The 19,806-nt window shown below is 38.5% G+C and overlaps 2 protein-coding genes across 5 annotated transcripts in view; one reads left to right on the top strand and one right to left on the bottom strand.

The window, feature by feature from the left end:
* Positions 1 to 861: 861 nt before the first annotated feature.
* On the bottom strand, positions 862 to 15,025 carry fancb (FA complementation group B). 3 transcript variants are annotated; one of them, XM_022665674.2, is made up of 11 exons: positions 14,905 to 15,025; positions 13,315 to 14,246; positions 11,094 to 11,243; positions 10,841 to 10,933; positions 9,502 to 9,630; positions 8,050 to 8,222; positions 3,727 to 4,118; positions 3,382 to 3,622; positions 2,206 to 2,608; positions 1,573 to 1,620; positions 862 to 1,408 (listed from the first exon to the last, which is right to left on the bottom strand). In XM_022665674.2, exons 2-10 carry the CDS (start codon positions 14,209 to 14,211, stop codon positions 1,615 to 1,617), a joined length of 2,484 nt encoding a protein of 827 aa, XP_022521395.2. In that variant the 5' UTR covers positions 14,212 to 14,246; positions 14,905 to 15,025; the 3' UTR covers positions 862 to 1,408; positions 1,573 to 1,614. The 3 variants fall into 3 exon arrangements, with proteins under 3 accessions (XP_022521395.2, XP_022521393.2, XP_022521394.2); XM_022665672.2 differs by having other exon boundaries at positions 862 to 1,620; XM_022665673.2 differs by having other exon boundaries at positions 862 to 1,620; positions 14,925 to 14,994.
* Positions 15,026 to 15,219: 194 nt separating this feature from the next.
* mospd2 (motile sperm domain containing 2) overlaps positions 15,220 to 19,806 on the top strand; it is a 32,153-nt gene continuing 27,566 nt past the window's right edge. Inside the window, exons 1-2 of one of the 2 annotated variants that reach the window (XM_049485284.1) lie at positions 15,220 to 15,339; positions 16,763 to 16,820. In XM_049485284.1, coding sequence (XP_049341241.1) covers positions 15,235 to 15,339; positions 16,763 to 16,820 — 163 coding nt within the window. In that variant the 5' untranslated portion in view covers positions 15,220 to 15,234. Of the gene's footprint in view, positions 15,340 to 16,480; positions 16,669 to 16,762; positions 16,821 to 19,806 lie in introns of those variants that run through there. The other variant, XM_007227698.4, reaches the window with a different exon arrangement.

Below are 19,806 nucleotides of genomic sequence, written 5' to 3'. Positions count from 1 at the left end.
TGGCCAAGCTGTCACGCTCTGCTTTCTGCCCAGTTCAGTTTCCACACAGCTGCTGCTGCTGCTGGACTGAGATTTTCTCAAACGCCAGTCTTGATGTGCCTCAGCCAGAGGTTCATTAAGAGAGCTGATAACGAATGAGGGCCACAAAGTTTCGGACTGGTGGAAAAAGTTTAAATAGTTTATTAAACAAACAAAAAAAACTTAACTTTTATATGATCCATATACTTATTTTGGCAAACTGTAATACACTACAGAAAGTGTAGGGGTGCCCTTTAGAAATCGACAATTTACACATGACTCATATGCTCACTACGACTGACAGTAATACACTACAGGAAGCATAGGGGCGCTCTATAATGCTCTATAATGTTCATATGATCCACACGCTCTTTCTGAAAGACTGTAATAAACTACAGGAAGCGTAGGGGGCGCTCTATAATGCTCTATAATGTTCATATGATCCACATATTCATCTTGAAAGACTGTAACACACTACAGTAAGTACAGAGGGCGCTCTGTAACACCCTATAATGTTCATATGATCCACACGCTCATTCTAATAGACTGTTATACACTACAGGAAGCGTAGGTGGTGCTTTATAACACTACAACACTACTTTATAACAATACAATATTCACATGATTTACATCCTCATTCCGACAGGCTGTAATACACTACAGGAGGCGTATTGGGCACTTAATAATGTTCACACACTGAAACACTGTAATATGCTACAGAGATAAGAGGTGCTTTATGAATGTTCATATATATATATATATATATGATGTTCATACAGTATGTTTCACATGGTCATTATGACAATCAGTATGACATAAACAGAAAAACACTGCTTTAGTCCATTTCAGAGTAATTCATCAGTCATTTTATGAAGAAGTCAACTTAAAAACGATCAGGTAAACATTATTTATTTGTGTTGTGCATTTCTGACCACAGTGACGAAAAACAGATTATTTTTCCACTCTTAAACAAATAGTTTGGGCAAGATTTAAGGCAAGACATGTTTTGTTTCTTTAGTTTTGAACCAAAAAGACTTTTTGGACAAAAAGTACCTAATAAAAACAAAGGCAACAGTCATACTTTGTCCAAACCACTGTCCACGTAGGTCTTTAAGAGATTACCGAGGCCCTTTTAACACAGTTTAGGAAGTGCGTGGCATAATTTAACAATTTAACCTTGCTTCTATGGTATAGTTGGCTTGTAGCTTCAATGTAAAACTGAAGTATCGCAAATCATGACTTAGACGGTAGGGGGTGGAGGTAGAGAGAAATCCTTCTATTTCTTTAACTATGAGCTGCGTGTGAGTGTGGTGGACAACATGCAGCACAACAAGAGCTGACGGGGTCATCTCCAGCAGCTCGGGTCCCGGGGGCAGCTTAAGTGTTTTCTCTGAAAAACGTCGACGAAGTATTAGAGCTGTGAAGCTCAGGGGAGATGCCAGAGAGCTACACGCATAAACACACACACACACACACTAAATTCCCCAGCAGTCTTGCCATTAAAACAACCCCAAGGCAGAAAATCTCTCAGCCAGGATCGACATCAGCACCCACCTCAGAGGAAAGCGCAGGACGCGACTCCGTCGCTCACCAAATTCAGCCCTACAGACAGATTAGGATATTTTAATAACAGCGTATTAACAGCATTTCAATAATCCATTCCCAGCTATTAACAAAGACAGAATTACATGCTTGTGGTTTATTTAAATTTGAGTGATGCAATACTGGCCTGACAAAAGTTTGGGGACACTCAGCAGCCTTTCTTTTGAAATGTTAAAATGTTCACCTTCACTTAGTTTTAATGCAAATTTTAAATGAGATAATAGAGATTGTGTGTCTTTACATATAAATTCTGCAAAAAGGAAATCTCAGTTGATAGACATTTGTTTCTTATGTAGCAGGGATTTAACACTTTCCTTTTACAAGGAGTTTATGAATAAAACAAGGCTTGACAAATTTTCGCACTATAAGGCGCACCGGATTATAAAGTGCATTATGCGACACTAGTAAGGAACACGGGTTTCGCCATGTTTCCCTTCTAATTCAGCAGGTCTCGCCGTTGGGTAAGCTAAGCTAAGTTAACAAAACTGTCATTCTTATAAAAACATTACTTTAGATTCAGGCTTAGTCCTAAATAGCAAAAAAAACCATAATGATATCTTTACTCAGTACTATTTGGACACTTACCTCACCACTCTGTGCCTCCACTAGGGCCGCAATGTCCCCGTCCAACTGCGTCTGAATCAGGCTGTGCAGCAGTCTGTGGTACTGTGAGGTGTCCACTAGGGGGCGCAGTGCCTGACTGCATCGCTCTCTCTCCCTCTGCCACTCCTCTCTACAGCGGAGGAGTCGCTCTGGAGAGGCGGGGGTCTTCCAGGACTCGCCTCCAAACTCCTGCACCTCCATTTCCTGTTCATCACGGAACAGGGAGGCCACGCCCTCTTTAATCATACGGACCTCCCGCTCCATGAAGGAGGCGGGGCCTTGGCCACCCTCCCAAGAGGCGGGGCTCCTGAGTGGACTGATGTGATGAGAGGCCGGCAGGAAATCACAGAGGGAGTGAAGAAAACGGAAAACAGCAAATTGACCACTGAAAAAAAATAAAAAAAATAGCACAGATTCACTGAATAATTAAGATCAATTTTTTTTAACTTTCTTTTAACCAGATCAGGATAATCTCTCACTATCTTTAATAAACTCCTGAAGACAGAGCTCTTCAAAGAGCTCTTACTCTCCTAACACCTCTAACTAACTACCTTCTACTACCAGATCAGGATAATCTCTCACTATCTTTAATAAACTCCTGAAGACTGAGCTCTTCAAAGAGCTCTTACTCTCCTAACACCTCTAACTAACTACCTTCTACTACCAGATCAGGAGAATCTCTCACTATCTTTAATAAACTCCTGAAGACTGAGCCCTTCAAAGAGCACTTACTCTCCTAACACCTCTAACTAACTACCTTCTACTACCAGATCAGGAGAATCTCTCACTATCTTTAATAAACTCCTGAAGACAGAGCTCTTCAAAGAGCACCTACTCTCCTAACACCTCTAACTAACTACCTTCTACTAACAGATCAGGATAATCTCTCACTATCTTTAATAAACTCCTGAAGACTGAGCCCTTCAACTCTCCTAACACCTCTAACTAACTACCTTCTACTAACAGATCAGGATAATCTCTCACTATCTTTAATAAACTCCTGAAGACTGAGCCCTTCAAAGAACACTTACTCTCCTAACACCTCTAAAAAACACATTTCAGTTATTAACGTAAAATATATGGTTTAGAGTTTAGTGGCTCTTTAAGCTGCACTCACTACTCACTAGAACTAGGTTTAAATTATGCCCAGTTCCCCACCTGCAGTGAACATGGAGAAGAGCCTGAAAGGATCCATGGGGCTGCCAGTGGATGAGCATGGTTGAAGACGGCTGAGTGGAGCCAATTAACAGGTACTGGGGACTGACCCCAACCGGTTTAGCCCCCAGTCTGTCCACCAGCCATCCAGACACATCCGCCAGTGTGTGCTCTGAGCTTTCAATCCGGAACCGCCACGACTCAACCGCTGCCAACAAGCAAAGGAGGTCTTCCCTGGACTCGTCTACAACACAGACAGCAAGGGAGAGTCAGAGTTTGATATAGTGTATGAATATCTGAAGCAGGTAATGAATGGAATCACACCTGTAATTCACAAATACGCATTACCTGACTCTACACTGCAGTCCGTCAGCAGACGGGGTTCAAGCCCTCCATGCAGCACGTCCTTCATGTCTAGACTGACCCGACCACACTGATGCACAGTGGGTCCTGATTCAGAGGACAAACAGTGGAGCAGGACAGAACAGGTGACCCTGCTGCAGGACAGCAGGGGGGTGAGGTCAGTAACAGTAAGTAAGGCCAGCTGTGAGGAGCTGTGGGTCTCGGGTCCATCAGGAGGTCTCCTGCTCCGTTTAGCTGATGGAGGATCCAGGTCCAGGGATGTGAGAGACGGGAGCTCAGGATACTGTAAACATTTACTCCGGCTCTGAACTACAACACCGGCCGGGACATCTCCGCTCGGCTCCAGCAGGACGGATCCGGAGACACGCTCCTCTAAACTGAGGGACAGATCAAAACACACTACACCTATCAGAGAAAACGTTACTCACTACTGCCCCTGGCACAACAAACATAACTCACTACTGCCCCAGGTGTTACTGCACCTGTTAAAACAAACGTTACATACTACTTCCCCCGTAACAACAAACGTAACTCACTAGTGCCCTCTAATGGTGTTAATGCACATGTCAGAACAAACGTTACTCACTACTGCCCCTGTAACAACTAAGGTTTTTCACTACTTTCCTCTGAAGTTGTTACAGCACCTACCAGAACGAACAATTCTCACTACTGCCTTCTAAAGGTGTTATTGCACGTGTTAAAACAAACGTAACTCACTACTGTTCCTGTAACAACAAACGTAGCTCACTACTGCCCTCTAATGGTGTTACTGCAAGTATCAGAACAAACATTACTCACTACTGCCCCTGTAACAACAAACATTACTCACTACTGCCCTCTAATGGTGTTAATGCACATATCAGAACAAACGTTACTCACTACTGCCCCTGTAACAACTAACGTTTTTCACTACTTCCATCTAAAGTTGTTACAGCACCTACCAGAACAAACAATTCTCACTACTGCCCTCTAAACGTGTTACTGCACCTGTTAAAACAAACATAACTCACTACTGCCCCTTTAACAATAAACATTACTCACTACTGCCCTCTAAAGGTGTTATTGCACCTGTTAAAACAAACGTAACTCACTTCTGCCCTCTAATGGTGTTACTGCACGTTTCAGAAGAAACGTTACACACTACTGCCCCTGTAACAACAAACGTTACTCACTACTGCCCTCTGAAGATACTACCGCAACTATCAGAACAAACATTACTCACTACTGCCCTGCAAATAACAGATGTTACTCGCTACTGCCCTCTAAATGCCTTATTGCATCTGTTAAAACAATGTTATCCACTACTGCCTTTTAAAGGTGGTCGATTTTGCATGTAGTTGCATAAAAAATGTGTTACGATGTAATTGCATTCTTAGCATTGCCACAAGAGGCGCTACAGCAACAGCAAAGCTATCTATGGACACCCTCCCGAGTACTGAGTGTTTAACCACTACAGTAACATAGGAACCCATGCTGAGTTCATACAGCAGGACTGTGTATTTGCAGAGCACTGGCATTTGCATTTTTGTATTTACATTGAGTGTGTTTGGAGTGCGTTTGTGGCCTCACAACTCAACTCACTACTGCCCTCTAAAGGTTTCAGAAGATCCAACTTATGCTGTTCTGCAAGACACGTTATTTGTATCTATCAGGTACAGGGGGCACAAATCAGATACAGATATCTTATCTGCTTTAAGAAACGCTATTAAAATGCATGCTTTACTTAGAAAGCACTTTCTGGCAGAGAACCGTTAGAAAATGATAGTGATCGTTTTCCAAAAGCGTATCCTGTAGGATGATGTGAAAACAGATGGTTGTGTCACAGCGAACATACACAGAGCTCTGCTGTGGTGTGCCAAGCTAAAGGGGGGAGGGGAAGATTTTCTATACATGTTTATTCAGCATTACAAGAGACAAATCTGTAATATACAGCTTTAGAAAAAAATTAAGAGAGCACTTAAAAATGATGAGTTTCTTTGATTTGACCAAATGTAAAACCTCTGGAATAAAATCAAGAGGAAGATGGATGATCACAAACCATCAAACCACCAAACTGAACTGCTTGAATTTTTGCACCAGGAGTAAAGCAGCATAAAGTTATCCAAAAGCAGTGTGTAAGACTGGTGGAGGAGAACATGATGCCAAGATGCATGAAAAAAACTGTGATTAAAAACCCACCAGGGTTTTTCCACAAATTATTGATTTGATTGATTTCTGAACTCTTAAAACTTTATGAATATGAACTTGTTTTCTTTGCATTATTTGAGGTCTGAAAGCTCTGCATCTTTTTTGTTATTTCAGTCATTTCTCATTTTCTGCAAATAAATGCTCTAAATGAGAATATTTTTATTTGTAATTTGGGAGAAATGTTGTTTGTAGTTTATAGAATAAAACAACAATGTTCATTTTACTCAAACATAAACCTATAAATAGCAAAATCAGAGAAACTGATTCAGAAACTGAAGTGGTTTATCCTTTATCAATTGTCTTACTGTCCAACCCTTTGCCAAGCAACATTTAATTGGACACAGGCGTTTCTTTGGCACGAACCCGACAGCCACCCTGATGCTGGAGCTGAAATAAAGACTCGGTCGAGACTCGAGCGCCAGTTTCCGTGTCGGAACAGGAAAGAGCAGTGAAGCCGTTCTTGGACGCGGTGCTGTTTTTGGATGGCAGGTTTGAGCTCCTTTAGGTTTATAGCCTAAAATAAAGCATGATGGGGCTTAGGGTTGCTTCGTACACATTCAGAGACGGAGAGAGCGAGCTGGGGGGTTGACTATTTCAGAGTCTGTTACCATAGAAACCAGGCTGGCATGGCACCATAGAGGATTTTTTATTTTATTTTATTTTATTTTATTTTTTTAAGATAGACTTCACACACGCCTTAGACCCGTAGACTTATCTCTCAACTCACCGAGAGGCAGCGGGGAGGCAGTGGGTGGGGAGGTGCAGATGGATAGGTGTATATTTTTTAATGCTAAAAAAATAATCTAAACACAGATGTCACCAGGTAACTGTTGGAAAATGCTTCAAATGCTCTTAAAATAAAAAACAAATTCACAGAGATTGGCCAAAGCCCTTCTTTTATCCTCGTCATCATCCTTTTCTGACGGATGCTATCACCATGGCGATGTTTACACAGATACCAGAGGTGTACCTGTACAGCGAATCTGTACCTGAGAGAAAGCAGGGATGCGGCATCAAGCAAAATCTTACATGATTAAATGATTAAAAAGTGAAAGAATCTACATTAAAGTGAAGAAGTAACTAAATGTGCAAATACCAGAATCTACTTAAGCAAATCTACTACAGATTACTGAACATCTGCATACAGTTTGAGGAGAGTGTGTGATGATTAAGACATGCAATTAACACCATAGTAATTAGTAATTAGTGCATATAACAAGGTATCTTAAAGGTTTTTGGGTATTTGTTCGTATAGTTGTTTATGTTTATACAGTTTTTATGCACATATTAATTTACTTTGCCTCTGTGCTCTTTGGGGGTTCCATATGGTATGTTTAATATTTTGCCTGATTCTCTGTCCTGCGATCAGCGCTATATATATCAATAAAAATTGATTTTAAACATTCTGCACTTTAGTATCTTGGTATTTTTGTGTAACATTACATAAGCCTTATGTTGCATAATTTATTTTGTTACGTTATCACTATTATTTTAACAAAATAAGAGTTTTGGTTGACACTGTTTTACTATATATAACTTTGACTTTCTGCTGCAGTTGTATATTCTAAATATTATTATAGGGACAAATATTTTAAGGTTCTCATTCAGGTATGGGGAGATTAAATGAAAAACTTTAATAAATACTTTTCCATGCCACTCTAGGACTAAATTAAACCACTTTTGCAATAACAAAATGAAAAGAAAAGCAGACAACACCAATATAAAGCTTACATGCTTCACATTAATGTATTTTCTAATAAACCAATATTTAAAAAAAAAAAACAAATTAAAAAGACAAAAAGCATTATTTTTGAAAAGCGAAACTGCGCTTACACTAAAAAACTAGGTTCAATGCAAAATATAAACACCAACTGAAAGAGGTTCTAAAAGCCTGAAAAAGCTTCCTAAAAGAAGAATGCAAAGGTTTATTTATATCAGTGGGTGACTGACTTGATGCATTCATCGCAAGAAAAGGATTTGCTACTAAATATTAAGTCTTATTCACTTTAATCTACTTTAGGTTTATTAACTTATTCATCGTTTAATGTTAAATGCAAATATTTTCAGTCTAGAGCAGTGCTTTTGGAGGGGACCTTATATCGCTATCATAACTGTACGTACGCATCAGTGTTTGCTGTGAGCAACACTCCGAAGACCAGGCTCTCCCCAACGACTCTGTGCCAGAATCTCTTCACTTTAGGAGGACGGTGCCCAGACTCAGTCTGCATCCTCTTATCCAGAACACACCCCTCCTCCTCTTCTTCGTCTTCATCCCACATGCACACCAGCCCCTCCTGAACACAGTGAAAGACCACCAGGGGTTCATCACTAAGCAGCTGTGAGAGTCAGGAGGAAATAATGTGCTTATGGTCTAAATTATGCTGTTGTGTACAAAATTGTTCTGTTCTGTTAAATTTATACAGAAAACAGGGTTTAGTGCAAATTTGAGCTTATCCAACCATTTTACGATAAAATGTGCACTTCCCCATGCTTCCAGTATCATCTTAATTTAGTCTAACATTAAATCAGTAAGCTAACCTGTTAGCTAACTCGATTACGATTATTGATTTGGAAAATAAAACTAAAACAATATTTTATCACCCGTGAGTGATGTATTTAGTAAGGTAACTAAACCTCCTAATTTTAGCTGACTCCATCCTCAGATCAAATTTGAAAAAGGCAAAAAAAAAAAAATGGGAGGGGTAGTTTAGAAGGAGCACTGGGTGATGTATGGGTTTAGGGGTGGGGCAGGAGGGAGAGCTGATTGGCTGATTGGGTGCCTCTGATAGTGATGAGACGCAGGTGGTTTGATGTTAGCAGGGGGGTGAGTTTCTTTTACCACAATAAAAGCATTTTTTCAAAGGTTGGGAAATATTCATAAAAAATTTAAGCAGGACTGGTATGGTTCATTACTTAAAGGAACACATTTCAGTTAATAATAGTAAAAATATGGTTTAGAGTTTAGTGGCTCTTTAAGACAAATTAAGGCCTTTATTAGACAGTTTTCTAGACCCTGACCAAATATGACTTGCTGCTCAATTGATCAAATTGATCATATTATCCAGCTCATTTTCTCTGATTTATTGTGTTCTATTGTGCTCAATTATGTATTGTTTTGTTCATTCAATTCACCTCTATTACACAATATATTGCTTTATCTTGATCTTTTGTCTCTATTTCGACAAAACACTCTACTATTATTGTTGCACTACTGATGTCACACATCCTATGATGCCTAAAATTGTTTATCTCTTGTCTGTTCACATTACAAGGCCGATCAAAACAGAGATAGACACAAGCAGGATATTTCTAATAGACAAAGAAAGGTCAGACGATGGCCATGCAAAGATGAATTAGGACGTTTTGTCCACCAAAAGGTCATAAAGGCAATTCAGAGAGGAAAATAATGCAAGGATTATTTAAAATGCTGCCACAAAAGCCATAAATCAATCTATGATTAGGCTTTTAAATGTTATTTGACATAACATTTCCAGATACTAATACAGAAAAACAATCACTGCCTGTTTATATGTGCTGTATGTAGGATATGTATTGAAGTTGAAAGCTTTAGACCTGCTGTGGAGGAGGTGGGACATGCTCCCTGTCTGACACCAGATCAGCCAGAGCCGTCACGGACTGCTGCAAAACTCGCTCTTTCACACTCAGATCTCTCTGGAGCTCCTGCAGGAAGGCCAGGCCGCTCTGAAAGGTCAAAAACAAACAAAACAAATACACACAAACACACACAGATCTCTGAGAACCAGAAGCAAAAATCTCTCTGTTGAAATTAAATAAAAGGTTGTAAAAATATATACAGTACCAGTAAAACATTTGGGTACACGTTCTCATTCAGTGTTTTTCTTTCTTTATTTTATTTTATACACTGTAGAATAATATTAAAGACATGAAAAAGTTCAAGAGGCAAATATTATACACAGTTAGGTAAATTAAATAGTAAACAAAAGAAGTGTTTGTCCTCACAATCCCCTGACCTGATGAACTGAGACGGTGATTTGGGATTAGCTGGAGATTCACAGCGTGAAGGAAAATAGGGGTTACCCTCAGTGTATTCCCAAGTGAAAATAAAGGATTATTGATTGATTGAAATACCGGTAAGTAACAGCAAAAACCAAGTGGTGCAATTTAAATATGAGTAAATTTACTGAAGAAATTAAACTATTAAAAGTATGGATGCATAATGATATTGGAATTATATCAGCATTGGCCGATATGACTGATATTTCCAAAATGCCCATCTCTACTACGCTGATGTTGGTGGTATCTTAACTACCTATGCTTAGCAACCATACTAATGCTCAGTGATTACCTGTTCAGCAGAACAGCTTGCCTGTTTCCTACGTTGTGTGTGGAAAAAATTAAGAGTCCACTTAAAAAATGAAAATTGAAAGATGAGTTTCTTTGATTTTACCAAATTGAAAACCTCTTGAATATAATCCAGAGGAAGATGGATGATCACAAACCATCAAACCACCAAACTGAACTGTTTGAATTTTTGCACCAGGAGTAAAACAGCATAAAGTTATGCAAAAGCAGTGTGTAAGACTGGTGGAGGAGAACATGATGCCAAGATACATAAAAAAAAACTGTGATTAAAAAAACAGGGTTTATTCCACCAAATGTTGATTTCTGAACTCTTCAAACTTTATGAATATGAATTTGTTTTCTTTGCATTATTTGAGGTCTGAAAGCTCTGCATCTTTTTTGTTATTTCAGCCATTTCTCATTTTCTGCAAATAAATGCTCTAAATAACAATATTTTTATTTGGAATTTGGGAGAAATGTTGTCTGTAGTTTGTAGAATAAAACAACTATGTTCATTTTACTCAAGCATATACCTATGAATAGCAAAATCAGAGAAACTGATTCAGAAACTTGAGCTATGTCTATTTACCTGCAGTCTGGAGTCTAAAGCTTTAACAGTCAGCAGGACGTTCTCCTGGGCTGGATCACTCCGATGCAGGTCTTTATCCTCTTCTCTTCCACACTGTGGACAAACAGAGAGTTCAGATGTTTAGGCCAAAGACAAAGGGGAGAATTTCTCATTAAGTAGCCAATATTTTATTATTTTGTGTATAAAATGCTCGTACACCATGCAGACCTAGCCTGATTCTCACATGCACTAAAGCTTACAAAAATACACTAACCGAGTAATGGACACCAGAGAGGTCAGTAAGCAAGAAGTTTCCAAGAATTTCTTCTGCAGGATCTTCAAACAGCAGCAGCATCTGCTCTGAACCACAGCCGATAAAATCGTCCACCAGCAGGGAGCTGACCCCTGTCCAGCAGGCTGCAACCTGGTGGAGGAAAGATACACAATGCTGGTCTCACAGGGCAAACATCACTTTAAACACAGACTGCAGGTTTATTTACAGCACATATATGCGGGGAGGATTGCTGTTATTGACCACTGCTTGAATAATAATAAAGAAAATTGCCACAACCTCACTATTACAGGCTAAACTGAATGAATACCCCTCAGAAATAGAGCTAAGTCACATAAACCACTGCAGTGTTCTCTACTAGGGCTGGGTACTGAATTTGAAGCCAAAAAGGCATCGAACAAAATTTCTGGATACTACAGAGTACCGATAGGTCTAAATATATATATTGACAATTGACAATTTAATGTGTAACCAACAAATTAAAATGACATTGTCGATTATATTGTCTAATCGTTGCAGACCTAACGCCTGTTAAATACATAAATACATTTTGTGAGAACAACTATAGTTTTTAGTATTTTTTGTTGCAATTTAGAAAAGGATAAAAAAAAAAAGGAAAAGGATAGTTTGTGTATCAGTATCGAATTCAAGGTACTGTGCATTAAGTTTCAAAAAGCAGTGTGTAAGACTGGTGGAGGAGAACATGATGCCAAGTTGCATGAAAAAAACTGTGATTAAAAACCAGGGTTATTTCACCAAATATTGATTTCTGAGCTCTTAAAACTTTATAAATATTAACTTGTTTTCTTTGCATTATTTGAGGTCTTAAAGAATTCAAGATACTGTACCAGTATTGAACATTTTAAAATGATACCCAGCCCTAGTCTTCGCCAACCTACAGCCTAGGCTTCCAGAGGCTTTGGGACATGCATTAGCACTCAGATGCTTTACTGGCTGGACACAACACATACAGAACACAATCTCAGGGGATTTCACGATCAACACGTAAACCAACCATCCGTTAGTGTGACCAGAATAAAACTCAAACGCCATCCACCTGGTACTTTCAAACCTCTCAAGAAGGCTTTCACGTTTCTGTCCAGAAATATCTCCTTCACGGATGGTTTGAAAAAGGAAACTCTTCAAAAAAAAGGAACTCAGAGTACCCATGATGTTGCTTGAAAAAAAATAAAAGAAAGAAAAAACCCACGTCAGTCTCTGTAAACAACCGGCATGAGTGCCGCTGCAGCACAGCATGATGTAATACGAGAGCTGGTGGGGGAAACTTGGCAGACGTGAGCTAGCGGAAGAAAGAAGCACCTCAATGCCCAAATTCTCCACTGCACCTTGCCTCGAAGCAATGCTTCCCCTGTGGATCTTGCCAAATGAAAACCTTACCCCTGTACTATTAGGCCTGTCACCTGGGAATTGACGTCTGTGTTCTTCGTTTTTGTTTGCCAAAAATTCTCAAACACAGACGAGCTGAAACATTATGCCTAATATGCAGACAGTATTCTGTATTCTGCCAAAACCGCTCACCAAGAAGGTGAAATCTGTGGTGTCTGGCATCAAATATTTCACCAGATCTTTTAAGCCTTGCAACTTCTAGGGCTGGACATGCCTCCCACAGGTAAACAGCATGCACCTGACTATCCACATAATGGAGAAGAAGACTGTATACTTTCCTATTGCTTATTATATAGTCTGTTTATGGATAAAGTCCCACCTTTTGACATAGAGACAATCAGCCCCAAAAAGGAGGAGGTCAATGTGGTGCTAGGAAGAAAAAAGTCCTAAAGAAAATAATAAGTGTGGTTGGTGTTTCATCATGGCAATCAACTTGGGAGCTTCAAAAGTGGCAATAGTAATCGGGGAAACTGCACAACTTGATGGCTAACAGCAGAACTGAGCTTTTAGGACTAGGAAATGTGCTTATAAACCCTGTGAATTTTAAATAAGCTGGCTCATCACATTTACTACATTGGGTCTACTTTAATTTACTTTACTTTTTGGTTATATACTGTTCATAATTTTCATTATAATTAATTATCCACTGGATGAACATAAATTACAATTTACAATTGACAATAACATATAACTAGTGTTCATTGTTTTGCTGTTTTCAATGCTCATTATCATATCGTAACAAATACATAGTCCAAACATCTAATGAAAGTGTTGGCGTTGGACTGGTCAGACCTACCTTAAAGCTATCTTTCCATACTGCACACACATTGCCATGGTTGAAAACGACAGCAATGATGCAGCCACCATCTCCGCCATGAAGAATCCGAATGCTCTGTGGTTTCTCATATGGAAGAGAACACACATCTTCAGGTAATCCATGCTTAAAACGAACCAGCTGTTTCCTGCTGGTGGCGGCCAAGACAGTAGACCTCAGTGACCCTTCCGCCTCTTCAGCAGAGACGACCACCATGCATTTGATGATGGATTGGTAGGCATCAGGCAAGAGGCACTTCCCACTGAAGGTCCTGCAGTCCTCAAGGAAATACAGGAGGTTTTCATTTCCTTTGTTGACTTCATACATGTCCTCTCTCAGTTCTATTTCTGAACCAAGAATGCCTATTTGTCTTTGACGAAGAGGCAACTCCCCAACAAAGCTGACGGTCAAAGGAATGGCGACTTCCCTCACCCCACCAACTTCTGACGATGTGTAGAAGACTCTGTTCTCGTGACTCCAAACCAAAGTGGGTCCACGCAATACAGAGATGTTATCACCCACTTCATAAGGCAATGCAAACTCTACGTGGAGCTTGCCGTTGGTTGAACCATCCAAAGAGTAAAGCATGTACTTGAAACACTGGGATGCTCTTTTGCACAGCCTCAATAAAACACAAGGCACCTTTTGCCTTGCCTTGATGTCCAGAGCTGTGGTGCAGCAAACAATGTCAACTTCTCTTGAGGTGTTTTTATACATAGAGCTGATTCTGCAGTCTTTATTGAAGAAGCCACCCAAATCCTGGCTGAAAGCCATCCTCCAGAACGCAATCTCAGAGCCTTTCGGATTAGCGCGCTTACGATGGAAGACGAGGAGGTTTCCACAGAGAGGAATCACTTGGATGCACTTGTCAGTCGCCATTATTTCTAAATTTTGTCTTAAGAATTAAGACATTGCTGCAATAAAAATGGAAAAAATAGAAACAGGATTAATATACAGATACATTAAAAATAACACACATTAAGTCAGAGAATGTGTCAGTTTTAAACAAATAACACCAGGCTTATGCTGACATCCATGTTGTGTGTGATGCATTCAAGTGCACGTCAGGCTGGATGTTTCTCTGAGGAAAAACTCGTTTCACCCAACTTTACCTGGCCGCATTCATGTGGTTTGTGTGGAAGTATTTTATTATATAAAAATATAAATACTTTATTCCTTTTAGAAATGCAGAGCATTACCATATTTGCAGGGCATTTCTGTATTTGCAGCGTTTAATTCAAACAATAAGCATAAAATAATAACTTTGAATCAATATTGAATCAAAAAATAAAAAGTTAAATCCATGTGTAATAATAAATCAATTCTTATATTTGAGATCTAGGTTGTTTCAGTGCATTAGAGATAGAAAATGAACACTGATTTCACATTTTTCTGCTATCTTTAATAAGCTGCTTCCACTGTTAATCTTCACCTCACTGAGACAGGCTGTTTCCCTCAGATATTGAATTAACAAAAACACACCAAAACATGCTGTAAAACTGGCTGAAAGTTGGACATCTGTCAGAAAGTGTGTGTTAATTAGTCCACCTGTCAGGTTATTTCATTCCTTACCTTCATGATTCTTACTGTACCTGTACAGGTTTGTTGAGGCTCGAGCGCCACTGGTTGGATCACTGGTTTCACTGAGGAGAAGAAAAAGGCGCGAAAAGAGCCCCCGAGCCCCGCCCCTCGGGGTCACCGCATCACTGCGCTGCTTAAAGACACAGCGCTGAGTAGAGCCGGAATGGAGAGCTCTGACCGCTTTAATGCGGGTTTAAAATAAATAAACTCAGTACAGAAACACGCAGTAAATGTTTATAACATAAAGAGAAAATAAGCCGAGATAATCTGGTTAATTTAAACACCGAGAATAAGGTTTGGTTTGGCGTCTTTAGAGCCAAGATGGCGCACACCATGCTGCTGTTTCCTCTTTATACAGCGACTTTCGTGAAAGTGGAGCCAAGATGGTGCCCTGCAGGCCGCGATTCCAGAGGCAAACAGAGTCGGGTATTTATTTTATTTTATTTGAGAGAAAAACTGCACATATGAAGTGTAAAAAATGGAGAAGAAATGGCTAGAATTTTCCCTTCCAACGAAGCTGCTGAAACAAGCGGCTGCTCCAATTTTCCGAGACCTAATCTTTTTACAAATCTTATTACCTACAAACAACTACAGCAAAATATATATATATAGTAAATTTATAGTTAAATAAATTAATACAAAAATACAAATACGTAGATGTCTATCACTTAACGCTACTTATGTTGAAAAAAAAGTATTTACTTTTTATCTATTTTTATTAATTTATTATATATATATATAAAAAAAAAAAACACACACTGTGCATAAGCTAAATAGGTTCTGGGTACTTTTCTTAAGCCTTTAAAGCAAATGTTAAACTTAACAGCAGCCACTCACAACAAAATAAAACAAAGAGTTGTATTTACCTATTTAATTTATTTTAAAATTATTAAATTATTTACTTTTACTAGGTTTCCCCCCTATCTAATAAAATTTGTTAGGTTAAGTACATTTTTACAGAAAATACTAGTACAGTATAGATATGTTAGAAACTATAACTTAAAAGCTACTTCTTTTGTACCTGCACTCTCTCATGGTGTTTATGTTTTTACAGACTTTGGGTAGACTGTATGTTATGCTTTAGAATAGATTTTCCTTAGAAAATAATTAGTGAAGAAAATCATAAAATTAAGTAAAGATCTATTTCTTATATATTATTTTTTTTTTTTGAGAAAGTAGAAATGAAAAAGGTGGAAAATTTAAAAAAAACGTAACAAATTTCCTTTTTTTTGCTATCGCTAATGGGATTTTATTTTTTTTAGTTAAGTATTTTCTAAGTCTTTTTCATCTTTTCTAAAAAAAAAAAAGAAGTTGTTTACTTTTTTTATTAAACTTTGTCATTTATTTATTCACTTTTATTCAGTTTTTGTGAATCTTACATAACCTACATTAATAAGTTCTGGGTACTTTTTTTGAGCCATCATGTCGCCGCTGTTCCCGCCTAAGTTTCTTGATTCACCAGCTAGTTTCAGGAGACCAGAGCCAACATGGCGTCTAGTGAGCTAGTTATCTACCTACAGCAGCGCACAAAGATCGGCTTTTTTCTCGTTTTACATTTATTTAGACTGGTAATTAATGGTTGAACTAATATGAGGGGACTGTTTTAAGTTGAACCCCGTTAATAGAGAGCAGAAGCGAAAGTTTTGGAGCCGGAATGGAGCCCGGGTGTTCCGCGGTTTCCGCCGCTGTGAGGAAACTCCGCTCAGTCAGTGCTAAGCTAACATGGCGGACGGTGGGCATCCTGAATCAGAGCAGGTATTCGGGATTAAATTTACCGAAATATAAAGCTCTGAGGATTTAATCAACACCTCAGACTGATCACTAACAGCCTCACCTTCTCTCCTAACAGGACCTCGAGAGCAAGATCAGGGAAACGCGCCAGAGATTCAAAGAGGAATACATTCAGGGTGAGCTGTCAGCAAAAAATCTTCCTATCTAAATCAGCTACTAACTTTCCTCACAAACTAACACCGTCCAAACCCAAACACCACAACCTTATACAGTGATTTATATTCCTACAAACGCTGTTTAAACTGCACTTAAACCTGTATTTATGCTGTTAAACTGATCTAGAAAGATACTTGTTGATTTAAATATTGAATTTATAAGCTAAAATGAATGTACTTCCACTTCACTACCTGTAGTTGCAGTGAGATTTTATGATAAGCTTGCTAAATAGACGAATAAAGCTTTTTCCAAAACTTAAAGATGGAAAAAGCTTTTAAAGAGGATAATCTGTATGGCATGGAAGCTTATTGCTTCCAACTAAAATATAAAAAATAAAAGAATATATGCACATTTTTTTTCTTATTATTAAGTCAACTGCTGTCTCATTATTTTGGTGTAAAAAGGCATTATTTTAAAGTAGTAATTCCTTATTTGCAGATGCTAGGTCGTTATTATGAGGTAATAAGTTGTTTTTTGAAAAAATAAGTCATATTTTAAGGTGATAAATCATTGTTTTGAGATGCTATTCAAATCAATTAAATAATTTTAAATTCAAATAATACTATTACATTATTTTGATTATACTAAGTTATTATTTTAGGAGGCCAGTAGACTGTACAGATAAAGAAGCAGATGGAATAAAGACTATCCAAAAATTAATGACTTTCTATAGCAGTTTACTTAGTAATAATAATAAAAAATGTGCCAGATTTTTTGGGTGGCGTGAATGGGCTTCAATAGTATGGTAATGTCCAGGATGTGTTACTTACTAAATATCCAAAGGAGAATAATAGTTGGTGTATTACTCTTCCTGCAGTGCTTAGTGAGTACTATATCGTATCTGAGGTCATATGACATTCTAAGGACAGGTTTGTCTACGTAAATCAGAATGAGTAATCTTTATTTCTCTCTCTCTCTCTCTCTCTCTCTCTCTCTCTCTCTCTCTCACACACACACACACACACACACACACGCTGTACCAAGAGAACAAGGAATGTAGTTTTGTGTAGGTATGAAATAGTGGTGGGTAGGGCTGCCACAAACAATTATTTTTATAGTCGACTAATCACCGATTATTTTTTATGATTAGTCGACTAATCGGATCATACGTTAATTGAATATAAAACACAGTTTATCACAATAGAATGCAGCTGCTATTATACAACCAACATTAGATTTCAGCTATATGCTAACTAAAAATAAAAACAATTAAAATCATAGTTCATTAAACCTTTAATGAAATATGCAGCTTGTTGTAACAGACAATTATTTTACTGTTTAGCATAAAGTGTAAACAACTGTGTAAAATAAGGATAAGGCACTGGCATTTATGAAACATCTCAACCGTGAGGTTGTTTGAACTATTATGAAAAAAAAGTATATTAATAAAAAATGCCTCTCTGTCCAGATATTGTGTACATTACCGTACACAGGGCAGCGGTCTGCACAGATCTGATTGGCAGAGGAGAGCGTTTGGTGATTTTACACCACACATGACTGATCTGTGAGTTTACTGCACCGAAAAGCACTGAAAACAGAAGCCACTGTCAGAATGAAATCCTTCTCTGTAGTTTATCGCTTTGGGACGGCATTTGTGACAACGTCTGGATCCGGATCCGGATCGCGGTCCGCCTATTAGTGACCTCTGTTTTAAAGCTATCAAGATGAGTAAGTTAAGTACTAAGTTAACGCTCTGTTTACGCTAATTTTAGCAGCTAAATAGCAATTTAGCTTCTTCGTCATTTAATCAGCCACAACATGCCTCCTTTTCAGGTGCTCGTGCATCGCGGTTGTGCTGCCGAGGAAGGCAAGTTCTTCATTGCAGATATTGCATTGCACGCGTTTCACTTTTATTTTCTTGGTGATCCCACACTTTTGAGTTCTGTAGCGGGGTAGCCATGAAACCAGAGCCTGTCTGTATAATGTCCTGAGATGTCGTCCACTACCTACCCCGGTTTCCACTACTGCGCATGTGCGTCCAGGACAGAAAGGCAGTCGCAGCAGTTTGGAGAGAAAAACAAAGAAAAAAAAAAAAAAACCGACTAATCGACTATTAAATTTTAATAGTCGACATAATCGTGACTAGTCGACTAATCGTGGCAGCCCTAGTGGTGGGTGATAATGATCCTAAAATAATACCACGCTATTTCATTTAATTCGTATAGTCCATTACTTTTTAATGTTTTAATACGATTTTCAAAATTAGATAATTGAGTTTATATATATATATATATATATATATATATATATATATATATATATATATATATATATATATATATATAATTGAGTGTATATAGAGGCTTTTCATATTGAGGCTGTCAGAAGGAATATGAGGAAATAAGACATTTATAAGAAGGTTAAAATTATATATGATATATATATATATATTTGCAGCCTCCATTTAGTTGCCATTGAAATGGAAATTCAGAGTTCAGTAATGAATTGATTGTCTAGTCATTCAGTGAGTGCCTGGATCCATCCCCACCCCCACCCCCCCCCAATGATGCAAGAAAATGTTGCACCACTAGTTGTCCCCTGGAAAGAGGTGAAAAGTCAGCTGCTAATGCAATCTCTGATGGCAGATTGACAAGTGGGCCATGAGGCTGTGTCCATTGAAAACACGTCCGGTTTCTTTACAGAAGAGCAGCTTTACAAATTCAACTTCACATTCAACTACATATTTACATACGCTTTCACCACTGCAGGTATAATGATAAAAGTAATCCGGATCCGGAACAATCAGGATCTTTTTACTTTTACACAGGTCAGCTAGAGCTCTAAAGCAACTTAACAGTGGGATTTGTTTGCAAGGACAGCAATACAGACTAGGACCCCCCCCCCCCCCCCCCCTTGCTAATGCTAATCCTTGCTACATGCTTAACTTAATGGCAGCTGAAGTTTCTTAAAGCAGTTTGTAAACTCCAGCGCTTGCTGAAGTTCAAC

This window comes from Astyanax mexicanus, chromosome 11, assembly GCF_023375975.1.
Source record: "Astyanax mexicanus isolate ESR-SI-001 chromosome 11, AstMex3_surface, whole genome shotgun sequence".
NCBI lineage: Eukaryota > Metazoa > Chordata > Actinopteri > Characiformes > Acestrorhamphidae > Astyanax > Astyanax mexicanus.
This window is presented reverse-complemented; position numbering and strand designations above follow the sequence as displayed.